This window comes from Myxocyprinus asiaticus, chromosome 12 (genome assembly GCF_019703515.2).
Source record: "Myxocyprinus asiaticus isolate MX2 ecotype Aquarium Trade chromosome 12, UBuf_Myxa_2, whole genome shotgun sequence".
Taxonomy (NCBI): domain Eukaryota; kingdom Metazoa; phylum Chordata; class Actinopteri; order Cypriniformes; family Catostomidae; genus Myxocyprinus; species Myxocyprinus asiaticus.
The window spans coordinates 48,238,357-48,263,929 of record NC_059355.1 but is presented as its reverse complement, the minus strand read 5'-3'; the positions used below and the strand labels follow the sequence as shown (position 1 = coordinate 48,263,929).

Below are 25,573 nucleotides of genomic sequence, written 5' to 3'. Positions count from 1 at the left end.
CGGTGTATGTTTTGTGTTAAAAGAGCCTCAAACAATCTTGCACGTAATTTGAGAACTGCTTGGATCATTTTGCTGTAAAGCTGCTTTGAAACGATGAGTATTGTGTAAAGTGCTATACAAATAAAAATGACTTGACTAACTACTACTACTAGTAATAATTATCAATGAAGACAACAAGCATTAAGGATTAAGGACAGTTCATTCAGACTGATTTTAAAGTAACCATAAAACCCCCCACAAGTGTTACATATAACCAAAAATATACTCAAAAACTCTATTTGGATGTGGACAAAAAAAAAAAAAAAAAAAATCTGAGAAACCAAACTTAAATCATATGACATCAGAAAGGCTAACCACAATTGTTTGAAGTTAATCCACAAACTCTAACGCCTCTGTAAATGAATATTTTTCATTAGTGTGTTACACATCTGGTCCGTAAACAAGGGAAGTGTCGCACCTTCAGTCTTTGTCTCTTAGTTTTATTCTTTCACTTACAAAATCGTTCACACTCGGTGACTATGAATATATTCTATCTCTTTTTCTTGCTCTCCTTTTTCAGTTTCTGTCGGATTTGTTGAACGGATCCCTTTGGCTTTCTGTTCTGCTCGGCGCTGCGAGTGTCAGCTGGTTCTGATGTCTCCACCTAGAATTGTGATGAAATACAACAGAATTCTTTTTTACTGACATAACCTGTAAAAAAGTACTTTTACCGTACCATGGTAGGCCTTAAATGATGGTGTGATGGTAATGAAGGTATTTCAAAGACTACCATTATATTACCAACATTGTAGTGTCCAAAACCCAGGGAATTACCATATGGTACTGTGCCCAAAGAAACATGGTAATACCATGGTACATTCTGTAAGCATTTTAAAACTTTTAACAGCAAGATACGTAAATACAAAAAAGAAAAAAGTACAATTCAACATCTAGATCACTTTAATGGAATTATAACTGGTGAGATATGGTAAATCTGTGATACTGTAACTTTGCACCTGTTCATGGCTCTTGGATGTAGGTATTATTATTGCTAATATACAGACAAGTTGAAAAATCGCTCCTAAAAACAATCCATAACGCAAGAGACTCTCAAAGAGCGTGGGCTCAGGAACCTCTGGAGTAGAAAGATCCAGATCTGCAGACATGATGCTCTGGTGTCTGTGGATGAAACATACCCACGTTATTCAACAATATATACCCTTACGAAAGAGTGCTGTGGTGGTACCACGGTACAGTGATGGCATCAGATGGTAGTGCCAGGGTACTCTGTTCATAAACCATTTTGGTTTTATGGTAATCTGTGATACTTAAAAGAATAACATGTTTTTACCATCGTACACATCCAAAATACATGGTATTACCATGTTACGTATATATAAAAGTAGTAATACCATGGTAAATGTCCATAAAACAACAACATGCTATTACCACGTTACATATTGCCAATAAATAAATAAATAAATAATAAAAATAAATACAAATAAATAAATATTACTATGGCACATGTCAAATCTCACCATTGTACATGTCCAAAAACCAGTGTAGTAAAAAGGTATATATATATATATATATATATATATATATATATATATATATATATATATATATATATGCTAGAGCAAAATCTGTACATTATTCCAAACTTTTGGCCGCCAGTGTGTGTGTGTGTGTGTGTGTGTGTGTGTGTGTGTGTGTGTGTGTATATATATATATATATATATATATATATAAACATGGTAATAACATAGTACTTTTTGCTAGTGCAGTGTTTATAGACATTCGTTCAGGTATTGCAAAGTCACACACTCCACAGTGTAGACACGCTTTCACTAATAATTACATTTATAGATCAAACCAGTTACCTTTTAGAATGAATCGCCCTTGCCGTGTAGATGGAAATGGTTTAAGAATTAGTCAAACAGTCTCTTTAAACAGCTAACTTGATCAGTTCCTTGTCGCTCTGTTTGGCCAGAGATTATTTACTTATGAAAACCTCCGCTCCGCGGCTCTATCATCGGAGAGAGCGTTACAGCAAAGTCTCTACAGCAAGTCAGTTCACTGTCGGCTATTTTTGGAATGCTCTCGTGAGATTATTTGCAGTCATGCCTCTGCAGCTCCTATTTACTTGAATGGGGAAAGACCAAAATCTCAAAAACTGTTGGTTAAGATTACGATCAAAGAACATATTTAAAATCAGCAATAACATTTGATAAAACTGGAAAGATAAAATGTGCTTATTTAGCTAATATTGGCTAAATTTCCCGGTTTGTACAGCTAATGCGCATGCGCGTTAGCGAGTTGATAGACAGGCGATGTCTGTTTCTAAAACGTGATTGGCACTTTTACCTGTAAGGCGGGACTTCCTTTCTACATCCGTTTACCGTGGGGCTCTAGAGATTCATGGTTGGATGTTTCAATTTCTCCCAAATAGTCTCTGGTAACAGTCAACTAGCGTGTTACGACAGTATGTCACCGTTTGCGGATACCATACAAATGAAGGAGGAGAGCCGTAAACTGACAACTACTTGTCGCAAAACTGTCCGCGTGTTCTCTTATAAATCAGCAATTTTACCGTAGTAAACTGTCCACATAGTTAATTCCAAAAGTACTGTTTGGTGTAAAACATACTGAATATGAGCGGACAGGCGGTCAATTTATTATGTGATGAGCTGTTTCTTCATAAAACCAGTTTATTCAGCACACTGCAGCATCTCCTCCACAGACATCCATTCAAAAAGAACAGTCTCTTGTCTCCTCTCCAGTGTCCCGCCCATGTGACCGCCTATGAACCATGTTCATAGAAGGGCTATGGTTTGGCATAACGACACATCCGGCACTTTGTCTCGTCCTTGCGCTTGAGTTTTGGTATTTACTTCACTGCCACCTGCTGGACAGGAGCTTTAGCAAAGGAATACTCTTCAGGACTCGTACCCCGGTCCTAATGGGGCTTTTCCACTGCAGGGTACAGCTCAACTCGACTGGACTCTGCTCGCTTTTAGTGGTTTTTCCACTGTGGATAGTACCTGGTACCTGATACTTTTTTAAGTACCACCTCGGTCGAGGTTCCAAGCGAGCCGAGCTAATACTAAATGTGACGTTAAAACCTTGCAGATCACTGATTTGTCAGAGAGAATGGTGACTACCTGCGTCACTGGATTTGCAAAACGGGACATCAACCCGCTAGTTTTAAAGTTAGCAACAGTGACAGCAAGATCATTTCACTGAAGTTCACGCGACTTTCGAATTGTAAAAAGAAATGGCTGTGCGCAAAACCACGCCGTGGTCAATAAATGAGGTGCAGACGTTCCTCTCATTAGCGACGAACGAAACGACACAAAACGAAAAGTCTTTCAGGAAGTGTCTCAGCTGTTGGCCGCACATGGCTACAACCGGACCTACCAACAGTGTAGGGAAAAGTTAAAAAAACTTAAGTGACTACAGAACCATCAAGGACCACAACAGCCGGAGTGGTTCAAACAGAAGAAAGTGGAAGTGGTTCGACCAAATGGAAATGGTTCGCTATCTATGGCACTAGACCGGCGAGCAATGGGAGGGAGAGTGCCCTGGACTCGGCGTTGTTGGAGTCCACGATGGAGGATGGTACGTTTTGTTACGTTAACTCTATATTCTGCTTGAAAGCTTCACTTTATTTAGTTGACCAGCTTCTGGAAAGCTTGCTTCTAAAACAACTGTTAACTGTTACACTTGTGTAAAATCACCATGCAACAACTGCTTTATGCAGCACAATGAGCTAATAGCTAACAGCTAGCGGTCGTGTTATTGTTTATAGTCAGGAATGATTGTGTCGCATTTAAGATGATGTCACAGCAGTAGAGGCGGCGCAACTATGACGATCAGCCTATAATCCCACCCACGTTGAGGCGGCACTAATCTGCAGTGGAAAAGCAAGCTCAGAAAAGTAAAGCGAGCAGAGTCGAGTCGAGTCGAACCGTAACGTGCAGTGGAAAAGTGCCATAAGTGATACATTGCATGAAACGGTTCCCCTGATAGCACACGAACGTCACACAGATTCAGGGGTGTAGATTCCAGGGGGAATGGGGGAGGTAACCCCCCTAATAATAAAAACATGCAAGTACAATCCCCCAGTATTTATACCATGATCAATGGAAACATGTAAGTTCTTCACACTGTAATCCCCCCAATGTTCAAGCCAAATCTACGCCCTTGCACAGATGTCTATTTGATGTGTGTGATTAAATCCGGAAGATGTACTTTATTTTTTTAACATTGTTTGCACATCTGCCATACGTCGTTTCCTCTCGTATGTCAAAAGGACGTTCAGCAGATGTCTTTCAGGTGTTTATTATTTAGAACGTATGTAAATCTGATCTTTTAAGATGTTTAGCAGATGTTCATTAGATTGTGACGTGATGCTTTTCAGATGAAAAGATCTAAAACACATCTCAGAAATGTACATGTGCTAACTGGGTCCCTATGTATATATATATATATATATATATATATATATATATATATATATATATATATATATATATATATATATATATATAAAGCCATTATAACATCCCAGGTTTTAAATACGATTAAAAGCCTAGTGTCAGTTATGATTAGTGGAATTATTTTTGGGTTAGAGTTTTTCCTTTATTTCTTCTTTTTTTTCTATTTAATTTCATCCCTCAAAATTATTATATTGCAAATCTTTGTTTCGTTTTATTGTTGTCTTTTGCTAAGAAAGGAAACATCAAAATCCCTTGCCTCTAATTAAAATTTCTTGAGGATCGTTAGCTCGACTTTAAGTTTGACTCAACTGGCTTCTTGGCTACATGTAGTGCTGTAGTTTTGTACTGTGTACAAAAAAAAGGCACTTTTTTAATAACTAGTTAGCAGCGAATAAACAGAACTTAGATTACAATGCCACCTACAGGTAAGAGTATAGCCTTTCTGTGCTGTGTCCTGCTTCCCATTCACAATAATGTGGATTTGCCAAGTCAACAAACACGGTAACACATTATTTCAAGGGTCCAGAATAATGCATTAGTTAAGCATGAGTACAACAGTAAGTAATAATTAACTGAATGTAGAGTAAGGCTATCTTAGCCATAATTTACCTATTAAATGTATTACATGCCTTAATATATATAATATATATATATATATATATATATATATATATATATATATATATACTGTGTGTGTGTGTGTGTGTGTGTGTGTATATATACTGTGTGTGTGTGTGTGTGTGTGTGTGTGTGTGTGTGTATATATATATATATATATATATATATATATATATATATATATATATATATATATATATATATATACCAACAATCATCCATACATTATCTAATCAGCCAATTGTGTGGCAGCAGTGCAGTGCATAAACTAATGCAGATATGGGTCAGGAACTTCACATCAACCATCAGAATGGAGAAAAAAAATGTGATCTCAGTGATTTGGACTGTGGCATGATTGCTGGTGTCAGACCGGCTGGTTTGAGTATTTCTGTAACTGCTGATCTCCTGGGATTTTCACACACAACAGTCTCTAGAATTTACTCAGAATGCTGCCAAAAACAAAAAATATCCAGTGAGCGGCAGTTCTGTGGACAGAAACGCCTTGTTGATGAGAGAGGTCAACAGAGAATGGCCAGACTGGTTTGAACTGACAAAGTCTACGGTAACTCAGATAACCGCTCTGTACAATTGTGGTGAGAAGAATATCATGTCAGAATGCTATTCTGAGATGAGGGTTGGTGCTGTTTTGGCGTCACGAGGGGGACTACACAATATTAGGCAGGTGGTTTTAATGTTGTGGCTGATCGGTGTATGTATCTGGTTCATTAAATTATTATTATTTTTTTACGGGACCATGGTAATAAAGTTCATTTTTACCTTTACTAGTGTTTACTAGAAATTAATGGCCCTGCAGTGGGACAAAAGTACAAATATTCTGAATAGTTTTTTAAATAATCTGAGGTCAAAAAGTGGCATGCATAATAATAATAATAAAAGAATTAGAGAAATGCTTTTTAAAATGAGTGTAGCTTGTCGCACTGCAGGATATGTCAGCTCCCCCAAGACACACCACTCCTAAGAAATATTTATTGAAAAGATCTTTATTTCCTATGATTAACTAATTGATAACTCATGGATAAATCTGCAGACAGACTTTCTACTGGTTGGTTTTCATCAAGGCTTTCGCATTGTTAGTTTTACAGAATGACAAAAGGCTAAGAGTTGCCATAGGAAAGGCATTCCTTTTTTTTTCTTCATGGGCCAATGTGTTAATTTGCAGAGGGGGAAAGCATGCCAAAGCATCCACAAAAGGAATCAACAACACTGGAACCTCCACAAAGGACAAATAGAAAAGGTAGGAAGGCTTCAGTTCTTTGGAAAAGTCTTTACACGATGTCCACAGTGGGATGAATTGAGTGTTAGAGCATGTTAGTAAGCAGATGTTGGCAGTATTGCTTTGGGAAAGTCTTTGTGATTATATGGTCCAATTTTACGATGTAACAAATGGAAAACTGTCTCGACACGGAAAGGGAAGGCGGGGCCAGTCAACTGGCATCCACAGTGTCCCAGGGAAGACTGGGATTTTGTTGCTTGCTCTGCAGAGGAATACCAGACCGCTGCAGTTTACTTCACGTTCACAGAAGAAACATTAAGACATTATTCTAAATTGGTCCTATATGGCAAAGTACAACACACAGAAGCAGACAAATATTCCTAAGTAGCAGTAGACAGTCTGAGGCTTTTCAATGAAACAGAAATATGCAAAAGTCTTATGAAAAATAAATAATTAAATACAACAGACTGAACATTCAAAGAAGAATGAAAACTCTGGAAAGCAAAGAATTAAAAGGTGAAAAACTTGTTAAGACTTGTTGGACATGGGTCCAAAAAGGACCACATTTAAATGGAATGGCCACAAAAGAATATCCTGATTCATTATTATCAAAATATACATTTATCCATCTTGCGCTCTAAATATTTTTGTCATTCATAGACAAACATTCAGCTGTATTAATTTAAAATATAGAAAGGAAATCTGATAACACTTTAAAATGTGGCTCTGTACATTTTGTATTCAAGTTACATTTAAGTACATTTAAGTTTTATTAATTAAATTTAGTTCAATTATTTAATGTTATGCAAATTTGTAATTTAATTGAAATGCATAAATCTTAAAACTAGTTTAAAATATTTTTACGAGTGTATGTTAACATTAGTTTATGTGTTAGCTGTCATGAGCCAACGATTTACAATAATTATTACAATAACTATTAGTGTTGGTTAATGTTAGTTAATAAAAATACTATTGTTCATTGTTAATTCATGTTAACTTTTATTTTAAAAATGTACAACCTTATTGTAAAGTGTTATCGAAAATGCATAGCCATAAAAATAAAAAAATCCAACAACCAAAATAAAATTTACTAAGAAAATATCTAAAAAATACAATAAAATAACATTTGCCTATATGTATTTAGCTGGTTGTCAATTGTACACTTGTTGCATAATAAAGTCATGCTATTATACATGTGGATAACCACAATTGACTTGCACCTTTTGGCTCAAATGCGTGAAGGTTATTATATATATATATATATATATATATATATATATATATATATATATATATATATATATATATATATATATATTCCTGTTGAGGTCGATGAGCTCAAGTGAGGGCTCATGCATATGGCTTCTAGTTTCAGCAAGTGGTTTACACACTGTACATTAATGGGTGAATCTCACAATATCTGTCAAAAAATGTCCAGGTTATATTTTACCCCAAATCAAAAGAAAGAAATTAGAAATGACATTTTACACAACAAAAATAATTATATAGCGCCTTTCAAGGACCCAAGGGCACTTCACATAGCATAGACCAGAATCACAAGTTAGGAAATAGATTAATAGATACAATTTTGAGGACAATAATGCTTTAAGAGCATTGTGATTTTTGCATTTACATTATTTCACATTATCCCATTAGACTCTCATTACTGTATTTTTTTTATAATATTTATAATAATTAATAAAATAATAATATAATAATATTAAAGGACTATTTTGATTACATTTTATAATATTTTACTGTATATTCCTGTATCAATAAATAATGTATTATTTAATTTATAGAATATAATTTAAGTTTAAATTATACATCATGGTAAAATTTGCTGTACTGCCTTTCATTTATGCTAATTTAAATAAAAGAAAAATATTACAATATTTTTAATGCAATACTTTATTACAGTAAGTGTTGTAAAATGATTTGTTTTATTATTTATTTAAATTGAGACCATAAGAATTACCATTGAGAACAATGGACTTTATTCCATTATACCAAAAACAACAACAACAACAGCAAAAACAACAACAACAACAACAACAGCAACAACAAAACTAAAAAGTAATATGTACAGACACACACTCAAAAAAATATTTTAGGCTATTTTTAAGATTTACAATTTCATAACAAATTTCCATCAAATTGAATTGAGTAATCTTTAACAAAATTAAAGATTTTGTTATTTTGTCATGTTAAAAATCTGTTATGAAACTGAAATGGGTAAATAATAAAAAAAATTGTGGGGTAATTTTAATTGTCATAAAAATGCATTGTCACAATGCAAAAAAATCTTACTGGTGCAAAACATAGACCACAGTTTCTTTATGCAAAATAATATTCAGAATAACTGTCTTTAGCTTTTTGGGGTGAAAATTGACCTGTATATGTTTTGTGAGATTCACCCCAACAGACACTCCTGTAAATTCACAACTTGAACACATTTTTCTCATATTTTCACATCACTAGGACAGAGTTAACACAGAAACATGACAAATACATTTTGACTGGGCAAATACAAAATAAATCAATGCAAATCAATTCTAAATGACACCACACACATTAGTCTAACACTCTTTACAGTTACACACAGCTTGTAATTCTCCATTGCAAATGTAAAAGTTTTTTGAAAAACTCTATTAATATCTCCTTAATATCTTATATGCACTTTACGGGAAATTTCATAAAATGTGCATTCAGTGTATTTTTTCCCCTCTACATTTTATTATCAAAATAACAAATGCCACACATACACATATAATTATGCTCTATCTTTAAAACATGCTTCTATGTACATCAATTTATAGGTACATGCTGTAGAAACTAATTTGATCAATGCATATTTACACAAGCATAGTTTGGAGGTGAAGTTGTAGACATTAAATGGATGGATTTGAGCACTCTGGATTGCTTTATTTTAAACGTCTAATTTAATGGAGACTAATTTAATACTTTGGCATCTCAGAGAGTGGAGTTTACTGAATGGACTTGGGTACGTTTTATTCCAATCAAACAAGGCAGTGACGTTAAGCAGATATTCAAATGTATATGAGTGCAAGTTTCATTTGTACAACCCCACTACACATTCACAGCCAGGTTTGGTGTATATGATGCTTGAAAGTTTGGGCACAGTTTGTCTAGCATATTATTTTTCATATCTTGAATATATACGTTTGGCACTGTAACTGCAGCATTACAGTAAAAAAAGGCTTCATATTTATATACCTTTACACAGACTATGTGTAAACCATGCTTGATTAATGTTGAAATTAACATTAATGCATATTGCATTTCTCATTATGAATTATTAGTCAAAAGATTTCCCAATTATTATTATTTTATAAATGCAAAATCATGTTTTAGGGTCATTGGAATTTTTAAATTGATTAAAGTCTAAACAAAAGGCCCAATTTTCAACTGTAAACAAATCTGTCTTTCACTCGTTACACTCTTTAAAAAAAAAAAGATTTACACATTTCAATTTCATAACATAATTCCAACAAACTGAGTAATCTTTAATAAAAGAAAATAAAAAGAATAATTTAAGTTTTATTAATTTGATTTTGTCAAACATTACACAATTCAATTTGATGGAAATTTTGTTATGAAATTGAAATGTGTAAATCTTAAATAGGCTGAAGTATTTTTTTTTTTAGAGTAATTTATCCTCACCCGGGATGGTTAAGTAATGATCATTGCTTAATAATTGTCCAAATGTGTAAATCATGTTAGATATATTGATTGAAAACTCATTGTTATTTGCACTTTTTATGAGGCACAAAAATCCAGCTTATAGAACCAGTATATCTAGCAAACAAAACCTTGAAAATCATTTTTCCTGTCCAATGTACAAATGAACTCACAATCCAGTTGAAACTAACTATTGTACATAAAAATGTACAATAATGGCACAAGTGACATTCTTACCAATTGCGTCTAAGTGAAATGGAAATTGTAGGGAAATTGCAAAATTTATTAGTGTGATTATCGATTCGTTTTTTGTGCACTTTTGACATTTTAAAGGACATAAATATCATTTTTGGGGTGAACTATACCTTTTAACACTTAGTGGATTTGGGAGAAATGGGAAAATATAGGCTTCAAGATAGGAAATGTTATGTAAAACACCCACTCTTCACTGGCTACTTCTATTGCCACTATTTCTTAGATTTTTAGTGGCACAATAATATTTGAGAATGTTCTTTTGGACCAAAGGTATCATTTTTGTCAGTTTCTCCTCAAAATGTGTATTGTTCATCTTTTCAAGTATATTCTTTAGTATATTTGAGTGTTTGTTGGTGATTATGTGAAACAAACTGGCATAGTGTGTACAGATGGGTATGGGGTGTCATGCAGTGGTGAGTTGGTTATTTAGTTGGTAAGTCAAGTTGAGATGTGAGAAGTTACTTCTTGGCAAAAAGGGAAGCCAGAGCTCCATCGATATCTTCCTCAGGCTGGAGTGGATGCCACTGGGCGATGGGGCGGCGCGGGTTCGCCAGCATATCAGACCAGTGCTTGATCGCTGTGCCCGTGGCTTTACTGCCAATGAAGATCTTACCAATGGCATCATTCTTGCCGATCTTGTCGTAGTCAAAGACCGTCACCGCCACAATGATTTTCTAAGGTAAACAGACCAAACACAAGAAAATCATTGATGCAAGCTAGTTCTAATGTACTGTAATGACCTAGTTCCCATCACATGATATCTCATCAAACTCTATATGTTTTTTGTTTTTTAATGAGCAACACTCAAACTGATATCTAAAGAGCAGGATGACCACAGTAGGCCACTTTACTGTGTTGGGACTGTGCTAGTGAATATGTCACCCCCCCCCATTTTTTGATATCTCAAAATATCCACATATTAGTTGATCGATTGGCCACATAGTGTACCTGCATTTGCTCCAAAGGAATCTCAAAGCTGAAGGACTCATTGTAGTATGGATTCAGTGTGTTCTTCTTCACCGTCGTCTTCTTCTTCTTCAGACGCTTTCCATTCTGCAACAGCTGGATCTTCACATATGGATCTGCGAAAAGGTAAAACATTATGAGTTTGAACATATGAAACACTAAATCTAAACTGAGTTTCTTGCTGGTGTCTCTGGAAATTATATCTGATTATTTGATCAAATAATGATGATGAATTGTTCATATGAACCGGTTCTTTCTAATGATTCAGTCAACCTGACTTGTAAAAAGTTTGAAAATTTTAGGGGTTAATCTATCAGTGTGTCATTTTGCATTAAAAATAAGAACATTTGTGACAATCTTAATAAAAAAATAAAATAAAAAAAGTAGTAATAAACAATTAAGATTGTATGACTTTCCAAAGCTAGTCTCAGGGTCTTTAGGGCCTTTCATCTCAACTCATTCCTCACCAGACAGACCACCCACGTCCATCTTCTTCAGATTCTTTGCCTCAAGGATGCAGACGGTGAGTTTGCCCGCAGTAGGAACATAACGCAGAGAGATGCAGATGTCACCGAGCTTCTCAGGCTATATTGAGTAGATATCAAGAGAGAGTAGTGATCTACAAAGGTATTGAGGATGCACCACGACTGCTTACTTTTATTTCCCTTTGGCTTGTTTTCCTCAAGTGGACCCGCTGGTAACAGCAAAAGTTGCTTTAAAAATCTAATTGGTTTCTTGAGATTTAACTGATCATAATATCAAATGATTTGATAATCACCTCTTCTTTCTCAGCACTGTCGAGGTCTCGCCACTCCTCAATAGGCTGACCCAGATCCAATGTGTTCATGGGAAGTTTTACCTCGCCGATGATGTCGTGCTTGGAGAAGCGGTCATAGTCATACACTGACATCACCAGCGTCTTCCCACCCAGCTCCTGATAGGGGATCTAATGTGGAAACCATTGAGATGAATTTACATAATGCTCTGGCGACTGATATATAAAGACGTTTCAAATTGCTTTTGGTGAGTGGTGTCATAAATCGTTGTGCAGGATATACTGTCCTTTGAGAATTGCTATATAAAGGACATCAGAACTGTTTTTGCTGAGTTGTGTCATTGATCTTATTGTGTAGAGCATATTGTCATTAGATAGACAGACAGAAAGGCAGATAAAAGACAGAGACAGACAGACAGACAGTCAGACAGATAGATAGATAGATAGATAGATAGATAGATAAAAGACAGACAGATTAATAGACAGATAGACAGATAAAAGACAGACAGACAGACACAGACAGATAGATAGATAGATAGATAGATAGATAGATAGAGAAAAGACAGACAGATTATTAGACAGATAGACAGATAAAAGACAGACAGACAGATTGATAGACAGACAGACAGACACAGAAAGACAGACAAACAGATAGATAGATAGATAATAGACAGATTATTAGACAGATAGACAGATAAAAGACAGACAGACAGACAGATAGATAGATAGATAAAAGACAGATTCATAGACAGATAGACAGATAAAAGACAGACAGAGAGATTGATAGACAGACAGACAGACAGACAGACAGACAGACAGACAGATAGATAGATAGATAGATAGATAGATAGATAGATAGATAGATAGACAGACAGACATAAAGATAGACAGACAGAGGACAGACAGATCGACAGATAAAAGACAGACAGACAGATAGCAAGACAGAATGATAGACAGACAAACAAACAGACAGACAGACAGACAGACCAAAAGACAGATAAAAGACAGACAGATAGGTAGAGAGACAGACAGATTAACTAACAGATGGACGGATGGAAGGATAGATAGATAGACAGACAGACAGACAGACATAAAGCTAGATAGACAGACAGAAAGATAGAAAGACAGACAGAAAGACAGAATGATAGACAGACAGACAGACAGACAGAGAGACAGAATGACAGAGAGAGAGACAGACAAACAGACAGACCAAAAGACAGATAAAAGACAGACAGAAAGACAAACAGGTAGATACTGTAGATAGATAGGTAGACAGACAGTGAGACAGACAGATTAACTAACAGACAGACGGATGGAAGGACAGACAGATAAAATTATATACAATTTTTATTAAGAAAAATGATACAGTATATTGAGTATAAAGGTATGTAAGCATGGCAATTTTCTAAAGAGTCTGTACTTTTAATTATTCTTCACATCATTTGCGTGACAGCACCTCCTCACTTCACCTTCTAGATCTCTTACAATCTGGCACGTTCACTCGTACAGTGTGCAGATTTGGCCGACCCATTTTTAGCAGTACAGTGAGCTGTTGTCAGTGTAAGGCAGGGGCTTTGAAGATGGGGAACTGCTCCTGTCCTAGATCACGTTTTTCGGTGTGAGACTACTACAGCTGATATACTGTCCACTAGAGGCTGCTCGGCCCCTCAGGAGCTCATTACTTACTCTGACAAGCTAAAACTCATTCAAGAGCCGCTGAGAGCATTAACACTAAAATGCTGCCACTGCAGAAAAGCTAAAACACGACCAGTGAACAACACTAATGGTGGGCGAATATCACCATGTGCTTTGCATATGGCAGTATATTTGCATATGTTTTTGTTATATTTATCGTATGTTGTTGTATAACATTCTAAAATTCAAAGAATTCCATAACAGTGTTTTAAGCATGGTATTACCATGGTATATTTGTTTTACTCCATTTTCTCGCTAACTGACCTACAAATGAATTTATAATCACAAAGAGTGATTTTAAACTTGTTAAAACAGTAAACGGCTTACCTTGAAAACAAAGGATTCGTTGAACACTGGGTTGAGGGTCTTTTTGTGCACTTTAGTGTCAAACTTCTTCTTTTTATCTGGTAGAATAAACACTTTAACATAAGGGTCTGAAGTTCCACCGGAGTCCATGGAGATCAGATCGGCACACTGCAAGATTCCGACTGTCAACTGTGGAAAATATAAAGGAGGAAAAATAGAAGCAAGAAATTAATGACAAGAATATCTAAGATTATATGACAGTAGAGGTTTGTAAAATCTCTCTCATGGTCTCATAGTCATAGTCTAACATGACAACATTATGTATAACACTTTCCATGAACAGGGTACAATATATTAATATTTGTTTGATAATTTTTCTTACAACAACTTTGGTAACAGGGTTGAATGGTTAAGCTTGACATTACAAACAACCTAGTCTAATAAGATCATGTTACTATAATGACATTTTTGCTAAATGTTTTTTACATGGCTCATTGTATGCATCCTGGTGAAATGAACACTGGAGGTGCAAAAACAACGACTTTTATTTGCTTTCACACAAATCACGAGTAAAACGGCAGATTATCAGTATATAAACACTTACTTTTCGCCCTGTTCCTCACACAGTGCTATCTTATGACATCTAAACACTTTTACTGTGGTGCGTGACTTGTTGTAATGTTTGCATTACATCACCAACTACATTTACAAGCTTGTTCAAGTGTGATCAAATTGCGCAATAGCTCAACTGACAGAGCATTGCACTTGCGATGCAAAGGACTGGGATACGAGACCTGAAGAGTCGACACGTAAGCCGAAAGTGTCATAGAAGCGCCACAAAATGTTGTGGTTGCTTCAGCAATTGCGTTTTTAAGCTCACATTTGCTTTTCTGACACTTTCGGTTAGGTTTAAGGTTTAGGGTAGGGAGGTTGGTTTTTTATTATTATTTAAAACTTGATAGAGCATTAACCATAAAAACCTCATCTGTTTGGGAGAAAATTTTAACTGGCTTTTGGTGCCACACATGATACGATATGCGTAATGAACCACGTAATATAATTTTGCAAAAATGTCGCCACAGTCAAGAACTGATAAACTGTGTAAAAACTGAGAAAATGTAATGAGATTATTTACTTGCGTTCAAATAATATTACTTTCACAATTTTCACAATTTTATAAACTGTTTTTAAATATGAGGAAAATCATGCGGTAACATGACTTAATTTATAACAAAATTTTGATGATTTTTAATTATTTTCAGTTGAGAAGATCAAGACCTGTGTGCTGGGACAGGCTAAAATCACCATTTAAAGTAACAGTTCACCCAAAAATTAAAAATCTCTCATGATTTACTCCTCCTGGCATCCCAGATGTGTATGACTTTCTTTCTTCTGCAAAACAGAAATTAAGATTTTTAGAAGAATATTTCAGATCTGTGGGTCCATGAAATGCAAGTGAATGGGTGCCAAAATTTTGAAGCTCCAAAATCCATATAAAGGGAGCATTAAAGTAATCCATAAGACTCCAGTGGTAAAATCCATATCTTCAGACATGATATGATAAGTGTGGATGAGAAATAGATTTTTTTTAAGTCATTTTTATAATAAATTCTCCTCCCTGCCCAGTAGGGGGCAATATGCCAACTAATGTGAATTACCAAAAACAGAAGAAGGAGGGGAAAGTGAAGGAAAAGGGAAAAAGGACTTAAAAATGGATCTGTTTCTCACCCACACCTATCATATCGCTTCAGAAGACATGGATTTAATCACCAGAGTCGTCTAGAGTATTTTTATGTTGCCCTTATGTGGATTTTGGAGCTTCAGTATTTTGGCACCCATTCAATTGCACTGAATGGATCTACAGAGCTGAAATATTCTTCTAAAAATCTTCATTTGTGTTCTGCAGAAGAAAGAAAGTCATACACATCTGGGATGGCATGAGGGTGAGTAAATCAAGAGAGAATTTTCATTTTTGGGTGAACTATTCCTTTAAGTGTGGGGGATTCAGACATCTGATGTGTTTCAAACGATCTATTGTCATGCAATTTTATGTTGGATAAAAGTTTATGTAAATATATGATAATTTTCTGTTGCAATCAAACAATACTGTGAATGTCCTGGGGGTGTTCTTTGCATATTAAAACAGCACATGGCATTCAAAAAGCAGTGACAATAATGGTGCATTGTCATTAATGTTTGGTTTATATTAATCTTGGTAAACCATAACCAACCTACAGCTGTGACTCAGCAGATAATGCATCATGCAGCTAAACAATGTCATTAGTAAAATATTTCTTTAATATAATTTATAGCTTGCACAGTGCACTTTTCAGAGCTGTAATAGTTAATGATGTTCAACTCAAATTACTCCAACAATCAAAATTAGCTTTTAGCTTTTAGGTTTTTAGTCCATTTCTGTTAGTTTTGAGGTCATCTTTATGCTAGTGAACACCTAAATGTTGACAGATATCTATCAGTTTTATAAGCTGTTTAGCTCAAATGACAACAAAACGTTCTCACATAACTATGTTATTGTGCCAGAATTTTTTTAAGCAATATGTTGTAACACAAGACAAGATAATGAACTGATATCAAGTTTAATTCAAATGCAAAATTAAAGATGATAAAATCAGAAACAATGTATTAAGTATTAATCAGACGATGTTATCCTTCTAACCTTGTTGTCCTGGAAGTCATAATCTAAAGAATACTGAAGTTTCCCCAGTTTCTCAACTTCCTTTTCCTCTTCCTCTTTCTCTTCCTCCGTCAAACCAGTTTCCCCTTCTTCATCATCATCATCCTGGAGTTTCTGTAGGGCAAATGAAATATATTGGCGAGCAGATAACTACGATGAGAATACATCTCTGGCTCCTGTCTATAAGCATGCCACAAGCTCAGGGCCGCGGTCAGTTGCAGTGGGGTTGGAGAGATGCTTCAGTCTGGCCTGACCAGCTAGTTATCTGCCATAGCGAACTCTGAGTAATGTTGTCATTCAATGGCTGGATGCTGCAAACGACTTGAGTTCACAAATTTTATTGGTGACACTTTCTCTGTTTGTTTATCTTTAGGGTTCCCACATTTTTTGACCAAAGAATTTCCATGACTCCAATTGTTTTACAATTCATTTATAGATATTGCAGTCAATAAAAGGTAAATTTCCAGCCAATACAATATTTTTGAGCTGAGTGTAACTTGACACATTTCTATTCACAACTGAAATTTCCATGATTTTTCAAAATTTACTGATATTTCCAGGTTTTCCATGACCGTGGGAACCCTGTGTCTTGTCATTTCAGGTAATTCACATATTAGGGTGTCTGCAGAATTTAATTTATGAAGAAAACTAAAAAAAAGAAAAAAGACAAAAATGGGGAATATTATAAAATGTCATTTTGTCCTTATGACTCTATATTCAAATTAGGTTTTAATTAGAGTTTAGTTAAAAAAATTATTTAAAAAATGGGTAACACTTACAATAAGGTTCTATTTGTTAACATTAGCAATGTATTTTTATTTTCTTGGTTATTGTTAATTTATTATAATACATTTGTTCATTGTTGGCTCATGTTATTTAATCATGCAACTAATGTTAACATATGCAACGTTTATTTAAAAGATATTCAGTATTAGTATGTTAAAATGATCATAAATCAAGATGAATAAATGCTGTTCATTGTTCGTTTATGTTAAATATTGCGTCAACTAATGATTATGAATGCAACCTTTTTGTAAAGTGTTACTACAAGTGAATAGTGGGGCTTTTATTGATATGTACATGTATAATTTGGTGCTGCAAGCATTTCCTCATCAGCATGATAAATTTAAGTGTTCAATCTCTGGGGAATAAATGATGTCAGCAAATGCTTTAAAGAAGAACAGACTCCTCTGTGCTATTCTGGGCATATGAAATGCTGACTTGTCTTTCTTGTGTATGTTTGAACAACATCCAAACTTGATGGAGAAAAAAAAAAAAAAAAACTATAATGAGCGCAATTATTTCCACAAAAAGTTCACAATTCCAACACTATACAGTGGATGCAATAAGTATTTATATACTTAAGTCACACTTATAAATGTCTGAATGTCATTACATTAGACAACAAAATAGCACTTTCTACCAAGTTATTTTTGCTCAATGACTTTAAATCAAGTGGTGTCTTGGTGATTTTTAGTGGAAGTATGGAGTCAGTTTCCCTCAGGTGTCCTTGCAAAGTCACCACAGGTGGAGTTCAGCACATTAAATGTTCCACTTATGTTTCACAAACACAAAGTGTCCAAAATATTATATATATATATATATTTACACACATATATATGTATATAATTTTAAAATTTCAAACCTAAATATGGCAGCAATTATCGGAGTCCAAGCACATGTGAAGAGAAGATGACCAAAATATCCAAATTTGACAGAATAGATCATGTGGATGCTGTGGACAGTTGTTTTGGTGTCGAATTTCAACTGCTTTGATTGAAATTGCACAATTAGGATTTTTTTAAGTCTTAGTGTCCTCTAGCATTGGAAATTGATACAATTTGGCAAGTGACCTCAGAAAGTTCTATTGTCCATGTGTACTAAGTTTAGTTAAGTTGGAATATTGCAATCACAAGATCCAGGCCAATCTGTCATTATAGGCTACATCCAAGAAACATATTTGCTTATATCTTCAAAACGACTTGACAAATAAAAGTTATTTTGATAACATTTTCTCAGGAGGGTCTCTAGATAATACACGCCAAATTTTATATTAATCAGACAAACGGCCTAGGACGTATTTGAAAAAGTAGTTTAAAAAAATCAAAGTAGAATTTATTTCTTGCGGAAATAAAAATCAGCATAACCATATGATTTGGAGGCACTGTAGGTTTCAGAGGAAATACACATTTTTATTCTAGCCTGTATAGTTCCAGAGTTATTAGCAAAAATGAAAATTAGCTTGTTATAGTGCCACCTTGTGGCCAATTCTCACAAAATTTGGTATATAGTCTAAAGTTGGCAACCTGTAAGTGGATGCCAAATTCCATAATGATTGGCCATTCACAACGCAAGCTGCTGAAATTTGATTGGCTACTGGCAGCCATTTTTGTTGATTTGTCAAATTGATATTTTAAGGATATGTTAGCACTTGAACTAAAGAAGATGCATGCCAGTTTTCAACTTCCTTAATGAAACAGTTTTTTTTTAGTTTTTTATATATATATATATATATATATATATATATATATATATATATATATATATATATATATATATAAGTTATAGCATTCCTTTTGGGCAGAATTGGACGAAATTTGGGTTGCTTGCAAATTGTGCTTGCACAATCTGTCTTTAAATGCCACATTGTTTTTCAATATTTTGTTATCAATAGCAATTCAGACATTTAAAAGTGAGGCTGAAGTGTCCAAATGCATTTTGGAGCCACTGTATTTGAGGATGGTGGTAAACATATCATTATTTTGCAGTTACACCTAAACCTCTGAGTATGCCACAATTACGATTTTTCTAATCTGTAAAAACCTAATTCAAAGCACCTAGGCCATCTGATAAACTGCTGGTATTTTTTGTGCTCTGTTGGTTCAAGTATGATGGGTGTATTAATGTGTCACCAAAGAAACTGTAACTCTCAAGTCAATTCCTTACCATATCCATATAGCAACAAATTAAAGGGCACAGCAAATCATATGCTAATTTTAAGAACAATTAACTGTTATTTTCCTTTAAACCATTTTCATTAAATAATTTAATATTCCAAACATTTTTCTTTTCATTTAGACAGACCTGATTATATCTATTATGACAAGAAAACATGATATATTATAGCATATATCCTATTTTTTTAGATATAACTCGGGACTACTAGAAGTTTCCGATTAATGATTAAATGTAAAAACAGCCATGCCCTTTAACACATGCATACATTGTGAGTCTTGTAAGTTGCCTTTGATTAACTTAAACATCTAGCCAGTATTAGTGAGTTAATAATTAGTTATTCCATTCACACCTCCTACAATGTTTATGTCTGTTTGTTAATATTTTAAGTTTATTATTGGTCTACTTCATGAGGGTTTTAATCTTCATTGTAACCTTCCTTTGTTTTTAACTGTGTTATTGTCAAGCAGCGGGAACAAAAAGGCTTAAAACAAGGAAGTTACAACAGCCATTCCATCCAAATTCCACCCACGCGGTGCTAGCAATCAGCGGCCAATCAGCCGTGCCGTTCATCCGTCCACCTACCGTGGCGCCAACGCCCGTGAGTGTCAACAAATGCGGCGCACGCGCATTAGACACATAGTGGGAGGAAGGAGAGCAGAGAGAAAGGGAGAGGTTGAACTCACGACACACGAAAAAACACAGTAAAAGACAGTAAACAACACCAAGAGCACCATTGGAGAAATGACACACTGCAATGTTTAACAAATCTGTCTATGACAGGGCTGTACCATACAGATTTTCAATTTTATATGTTGGTGTTTCATTATGAACCGTTTGAAGGGTCATTCTTTGCAACAGGTGCCTTTTCCATTTCGTACATTTCTGAAAGATTTTAAACATTCTATCAGATAAAGAATGCCTTTTAGTGTTAATAAATTGGGTTGTGCCATCTCAAGCTAAATTAAATAATAATAATATATATATTTTTTAGGATATTACCCTTGACATAGGTAATCGGGTGGACGGTTTTACTGTTTATTTTGATTTGTATTTATTAGAGAGAGAATTTAATGCAGATTTGACTATGAATAGCTTATTTTCCAAAATGTATGGTTTACAGTACATTATCATTGTAAGAGGGTTGACAATTGTATGACTTTCTTTCTTCAGCAGAACAAAAAGTAAACATTTTTAGAAGAATATTTCAGATCTGAAGGTCCATATAATGCAAGTGAATGGTGATCAGACCTTTGTAGCTCCAAAAATCACATAAAGGAAACTTTAAAGTAATCCATATGACTACAATGTTTAAATCCATATCTTCAGAAGCGATATGATAGGTGTGAGTGAGAAACAGATTAATATTAAAGTCCTTTTTTACTCTATATCTCCACTTTAACTTTAACTTTCAGATTTGTGTTGTGCCTAAGAAAGAAAGTCATACACATCTGGGCTGGCATGAGGGTGAGTAAATGATGAGAGAATTTTCATTTTTGGATGAACTAACCCTTTAAGATTGTCCTATATCCTATTCTGACTGGAATGCACATACATTTAACGCATTATCAATATATTGTATATAATAATGTGTTTAATGTGTAATTCATGGAATAGCTAATTATTTTAATAAGGGATAATTATGATGGTAACAGGGTTGATGGATAATCTGGGGACACAACTTCATATATTTTTACCAAACATTATCTAATAATAATAATAAAACATTATAATAATACAGAATTATTAAAAAAATATTTAGAGATGTACTGAAAATGTTATTATTATTATTTATTTTTATTAAAAAAATTATAGGTGGTATTTCAAAAAATGCCTACTCACTAACACAAATTCCTAAGACATTTTAAGCTGATGTCAGACATCCACCACTAAAGTCATTATTTACACATGTTAATAAGAGGCACTCAAGTTGTGAATGACCATTAAAGCATCTACTGTTTCTTTTTCCTCTTTGTGAGATTGACACCATATGTGCAATGCACTTCTGTTTGGCAACATCCAGCGTGCCATTTCTCTTCAAAGAAAATAAAACACACATTACTCACAAACACAATAAAGAAAACTATGATGTTAATCACAAAACAGACTCCCCTCTATCAGTGCAATACACACACAAAAGTGATCCTTTATGCAACACTATTGCTTTTTCTTTTTTTCTAGGTGCGGTCAATTTACCAAATTTGAAGTCATTTGGTTACAGTATGTAGTTTTAGTTAAGAATCACAAAATCAAATTGATGGAAGTGTGCACTGTCACATCAGTTCTAATGTAGCCCTGTTACATACATCTCCACCCTGCATGTTCTTCATGTTAAAGCCGTCCTTTCCCTTTTTGCCTTTCTTGTTTTTCTTCTTCTTACAGCAACATTTCTTGATGATGCAGAAGCAGCAGGTGAGGACGAGGAGCGCGGCCACTACGGCGATGGCGATGAGCGCCCATGGAGGCACTGCAGAGCATCATGAAAGATAACAGAGAGGTTTATTCAGAGAGGATGGTGGAGGACTGCGGTCACCCTAGTCTCTTTTCTTTTCCATTCTTACGCATCCAAACGTGGGAGACGGGAAACGTAAGCTCATGCGAAAAAAATTTGTATTCCACTGCGAATCCAAAGTTCACGTTTTGTGAACCCTGAACTTGACAGATGTTCATTTTGCACGAATAAGGTGCTGTTTATTTTCATTCTATAGTTTCTAACATTTGGTGACCACAGCCCATTTTAAAAGTAGCCCGAAAACAACGCAATTGTATCCTGCAACTGCATTTTCAAAATTGACCACACCAAATCTGGCTTTCTAATTGATGTATTCAAAATTTTATAAAGTAACTGTAATTTGAATGTAACAAGGTTAACATTGACTAATAGCCTGCGATGATATTTTTTTTTATAATCGTACTGATAAACTACACCGATGAATCATAAACAATAAGACTAGGAACGTGTATTAATAAAGTAAATAGGGTCAGTTTGGATTTCATTTTGAATTTAAAGTGTCATTAGGTACAAAAAGAGTAAAGCAGAATACGATTGAGTTGCCCTTTGTTGCAATGCATCTCAAAATTGGACAGAAGGTCAGTTTGGTCAGTTCTCAAAACAGTAAAAAGACTAGACAATCTGACCAGCATTCAGATCCATAAAACATCTTCAGCACTACATAATGATGCTCTATCGATTTTCTTGATCTACCAGGAGCGTAAAACATTTTTGCAGGACTTACATGGGATTTTATCGATCTCATTGAGGAACTTGCTTTTGATCTCCTCAAAGACATCATTCTTATTGACCGGTCCCTCAGATTCGGTGGAGTTATCTGCCATCGTGGAGAGAGCGGGAGCAGGCGCCATCGTCATGGTGTGGGACGTGTGGGTGCTGTCCTGTCCTGTGGGCTCTGGGCCCACCATGGCTTCCTGCTTCTTTTTAAAGAGGTTCCACGTCATGATCTCTGGACTGGCCACTCAGGAACCCTGGAAGAAACAGAAAGGATAATCAAAATGGTTTGTTTTTAGCTTTTTATTTCAGCTTTTATGGCAATTTTAATGGCGAAATCCAGGTTAAAATATAATAACAGGTTAAAAAAACAAACTAAAAACCTGTATAAGATATTTACAAAACTCTCAAACTAATTCTGGACTGATTTAGTTAAAAACAGTGTCAAAGGTGTCAGAAAAATAAAACACATTTCTCAGTGGGCTAGAAATACCACAGTCCAATAAAACATGTTTGACAGGTAGTGGACTCTGGCATGAGGCACATATGGGGGAAATTCACCTAATAGCCAAAATGTTAGGCTTGAATGGCCCATTTAGCATCAAGTCTAGATGATTTGTAGCATCGATTAAAATGGAAAGATCATCTTTGGCAACAGCAGAATTAATGTCATGTAATTCACTAAATAATGATTCCATTCTAATAGCCACTTGCTTTTGATACATGAATTTATAAGTTTCAGATTCAAAATTGCTTGGAAGAAACATGCATTTGGCAAATGGGTATTCTAGGTATTCCTGAAGCTATCCCTGCTCTAAATATCAGCTTAGACCAGCATGAATTTCCATGCTTGACTAGGCTTGTTTATGCTGGTTTGGTGCTGGTATAGCTGGTGGACCAGTTGAGTGATGTTGTTCACCAGCAAAACTTGGCTGGTGAAGCTGGTTGATTAGCATGGTCTTTCTAGAGATGCTGGTTGAACTAGGTGGTCTTTTTGGTTAATACAGTGAAGCTAACCCTCACCCTAAGTTCTTGCTGGAAGTGTTTGCTGGTTAAACTTGTTGAGTCAGGTGATCTTACTGATTAAAGCTAAGTTGGTCAAACTAGGTGGTCTTTCTGGGTAAACTAGGGAAGCTACAATTTCTTGCAGGTTAAACCGGTTGAACCAGGTGGTCTTGCTGGTTAAACTAGTGAAGCTACAATTTCTTGCAGGTTGAACTGATTGAACCAAGTGGTCTTGCTGGTTAAACTAGTGAAGTTACAATTTCTTGCAGGTTGAACTGGTTGAACAAGGTGGTCTTTCTGTGTAAACTAGTGAAGCTACAAGTTCTTGAAGGGTGAACTGATTGAACCAAGTGGTCTTACTGGTTAAACTAGTGAAGCTACAAGTTATTGCCGGTTGAAATGGTTGAACCAGGTGGTCTTGCTAGTTAAACTAGTGAAACTGCACGTTCTTTCTGGTTAAGTTTGTTAAACCAGGTGGTATTACTGGTCTTGTTATATACTGTATATACAGTATATACCTATTTCACAGTGGAAATGAGATTTTAAGTCTGAACTTCTTTGTGTTCTTAAACACGACAAGAACAATTGTTTATAGTGGCCTTCAAAAACATCCATGCCTTACCAAGTCTATGATGTTAAGGTGAGGTGAGAGATGGCCACAGCTTTTGAAAAACCTCAAACTCAATTTTCGCACCAGATTTATTATCATGAGAAACTTCAAACAAGACTTTCTTCTTGAATAGATGACAAAGACATGCAACTGAAAAGAAAATAAGGTTACGACCTTTCTGAATTGACAGGCTTGCTGGACGGCTCCTTTTAATAACAAAATGAATGGCTTGCATTTAAATAATGAACTTCAGGCTGTTAAAAGAAGCCGTGCAAGATAAATGACAGAACACTGCACTGCAGGAAACAGCATAGACTACAAACAGGGCAGAACACTATGAGCAGAAAAACAAGAGACACTCAATCCTGGGATGGCTGGAGGCTTTGTGCTTCGGACTTGTTCAGGTTCCAGTTATAAAACATATTCCATAATGTTATGAGATTGGAGCTTTGCACCAGCTTTATTTAATTTATAAGACTAAAACTAAACCTGTACCACATTGCCCAAGTTCAGCATTTGGGTGAATCTCATAAAAACATTATAGAAGTATGGGAGAAACATAGGTTTTTATACAACCCCAATTCTGAAAAAGTTGGGACAATATGAAACATGCTAATAAAAACAAAAAGGAGTGATTTGTAAATTATATTCACCCTTTGCTATATTGAAAGCACTACAACTACACATTATATGATGTTTATCCTTGTGAATTTCAATGTTTTTTGAAAATGTACAGTAATTTCAAATCAGATGATTGCAATATGCTCCAAAAAAGTTGAGACAGGGGCAATTTAAGACCAACAACAATTTGATGAGCTGAAATAACAAGGTGATGTGAAACAGGAGATGGTGAGGCAATCATGTCATAGTATATAGGGAGCCTCCAAAAACAGCCTAGTCCTTCAAGAGCAAGGATCGTTCAAGACTTGTCAATTTGCCAACAGATACTTCAGCAAATAATCCAGCACTTTGAGAACAATGTTCCCCAAAGACAAATTGAAAGGGTTTTGGGCATTTCACCCTCTACAGTGCACAATATAGTTAAAACAT

At 35.1% G+C, this 25,573-nt stretch overlaps 3 protein-coding genes across 8 annotated transcripts in view; 1 reads left to right on the top strand and 2 right to left on the bottom strand.

The window, feature by feature from the left end:
- LOC127448955 (nuclear factor of activated T-cells, cytoplasmic 2-like) overlaps positions 1 to 25,573 on the top strand; it is a 357,327-nt gene that overhangs the window by 20,863 nt on the left and 310,891 nt on the right. The gene's annotated exons all lie outside the window — the stretch shown is intronic.
- LOC127448984 (protein MANBAL-like) lies at positions 181 to 2,229 on the bottom strand. The gene is made up of 3 exons (XM_051712010.1): positions 1,863 to 2,229; positions 996 to 1,158; positions 181 to 643 (listed from the first exon to the last, which is right to left on the bottom strand). Exons 2-3 carry the CDS (start codon positions 1,143 to 1,145, stop codon positions 530 to 532), a joined length of 264 nt encoding a protein of 87 aa, XP_051567970.1. The 5' UTR covers positions 1,146 to 1,158; positions 1,863 to 2,229; the 3' UTR covers positions 181 to 529.
- The window catches only part of LOC127448963 (synaptotagmin-2-like), a 61,453-nt gene continuing 45,824 nt past the window's right edge, over positions 9,945 to 25,573 (bottom strand). For 3 of the 4 annotated variants that reach the window (XM_051711967.1, XM_051711968.1, XM_051711969.1), the window contains 8 exons: positions 22,919 to 23,165; positions 21,989 to 22,149; positions 16,710 to 16,841; positions 14,054 to 14,221; positions 12,035 to 12,202; positions 11,724 to 11,841; positions 11,239 to 11,372; positions 9,945 to 10,964 (listed from right to left, as the gene is read on the bottom strand). In XM_051711967.1, coding sequence (XP_051567927.1) covers positions 10,749 to 10,964; positions 11,239 to 11,372; positions 11,724 to 11,841; positions 12,035 to 12,202; positions 14,054 to 14,221; positions 16,710 to 16,841; positions 21,989 to 22,149; positions 22,919 to 23,138 — 1,317 coding nt within the window. In that variant the 5' untranslated portion in view covers positions 23,139 to 23,165 and the 3' untranslated portion in view covers positions 9,945 to 10,748. The remainder of the gene's footprint in view (positions 10,965 to 11,238; positions 11,373 to 11,723; positions 11,842 to 12,034; positions 12,203 to 14,053; positions 14,222 to 16,709; positions 16,842 to 21,988; positions 22,150 to 22,918; positions 23,166 to 25,573) is intronic. The other variant, XM_051711971.1, reaches the window with a different exon arrangement.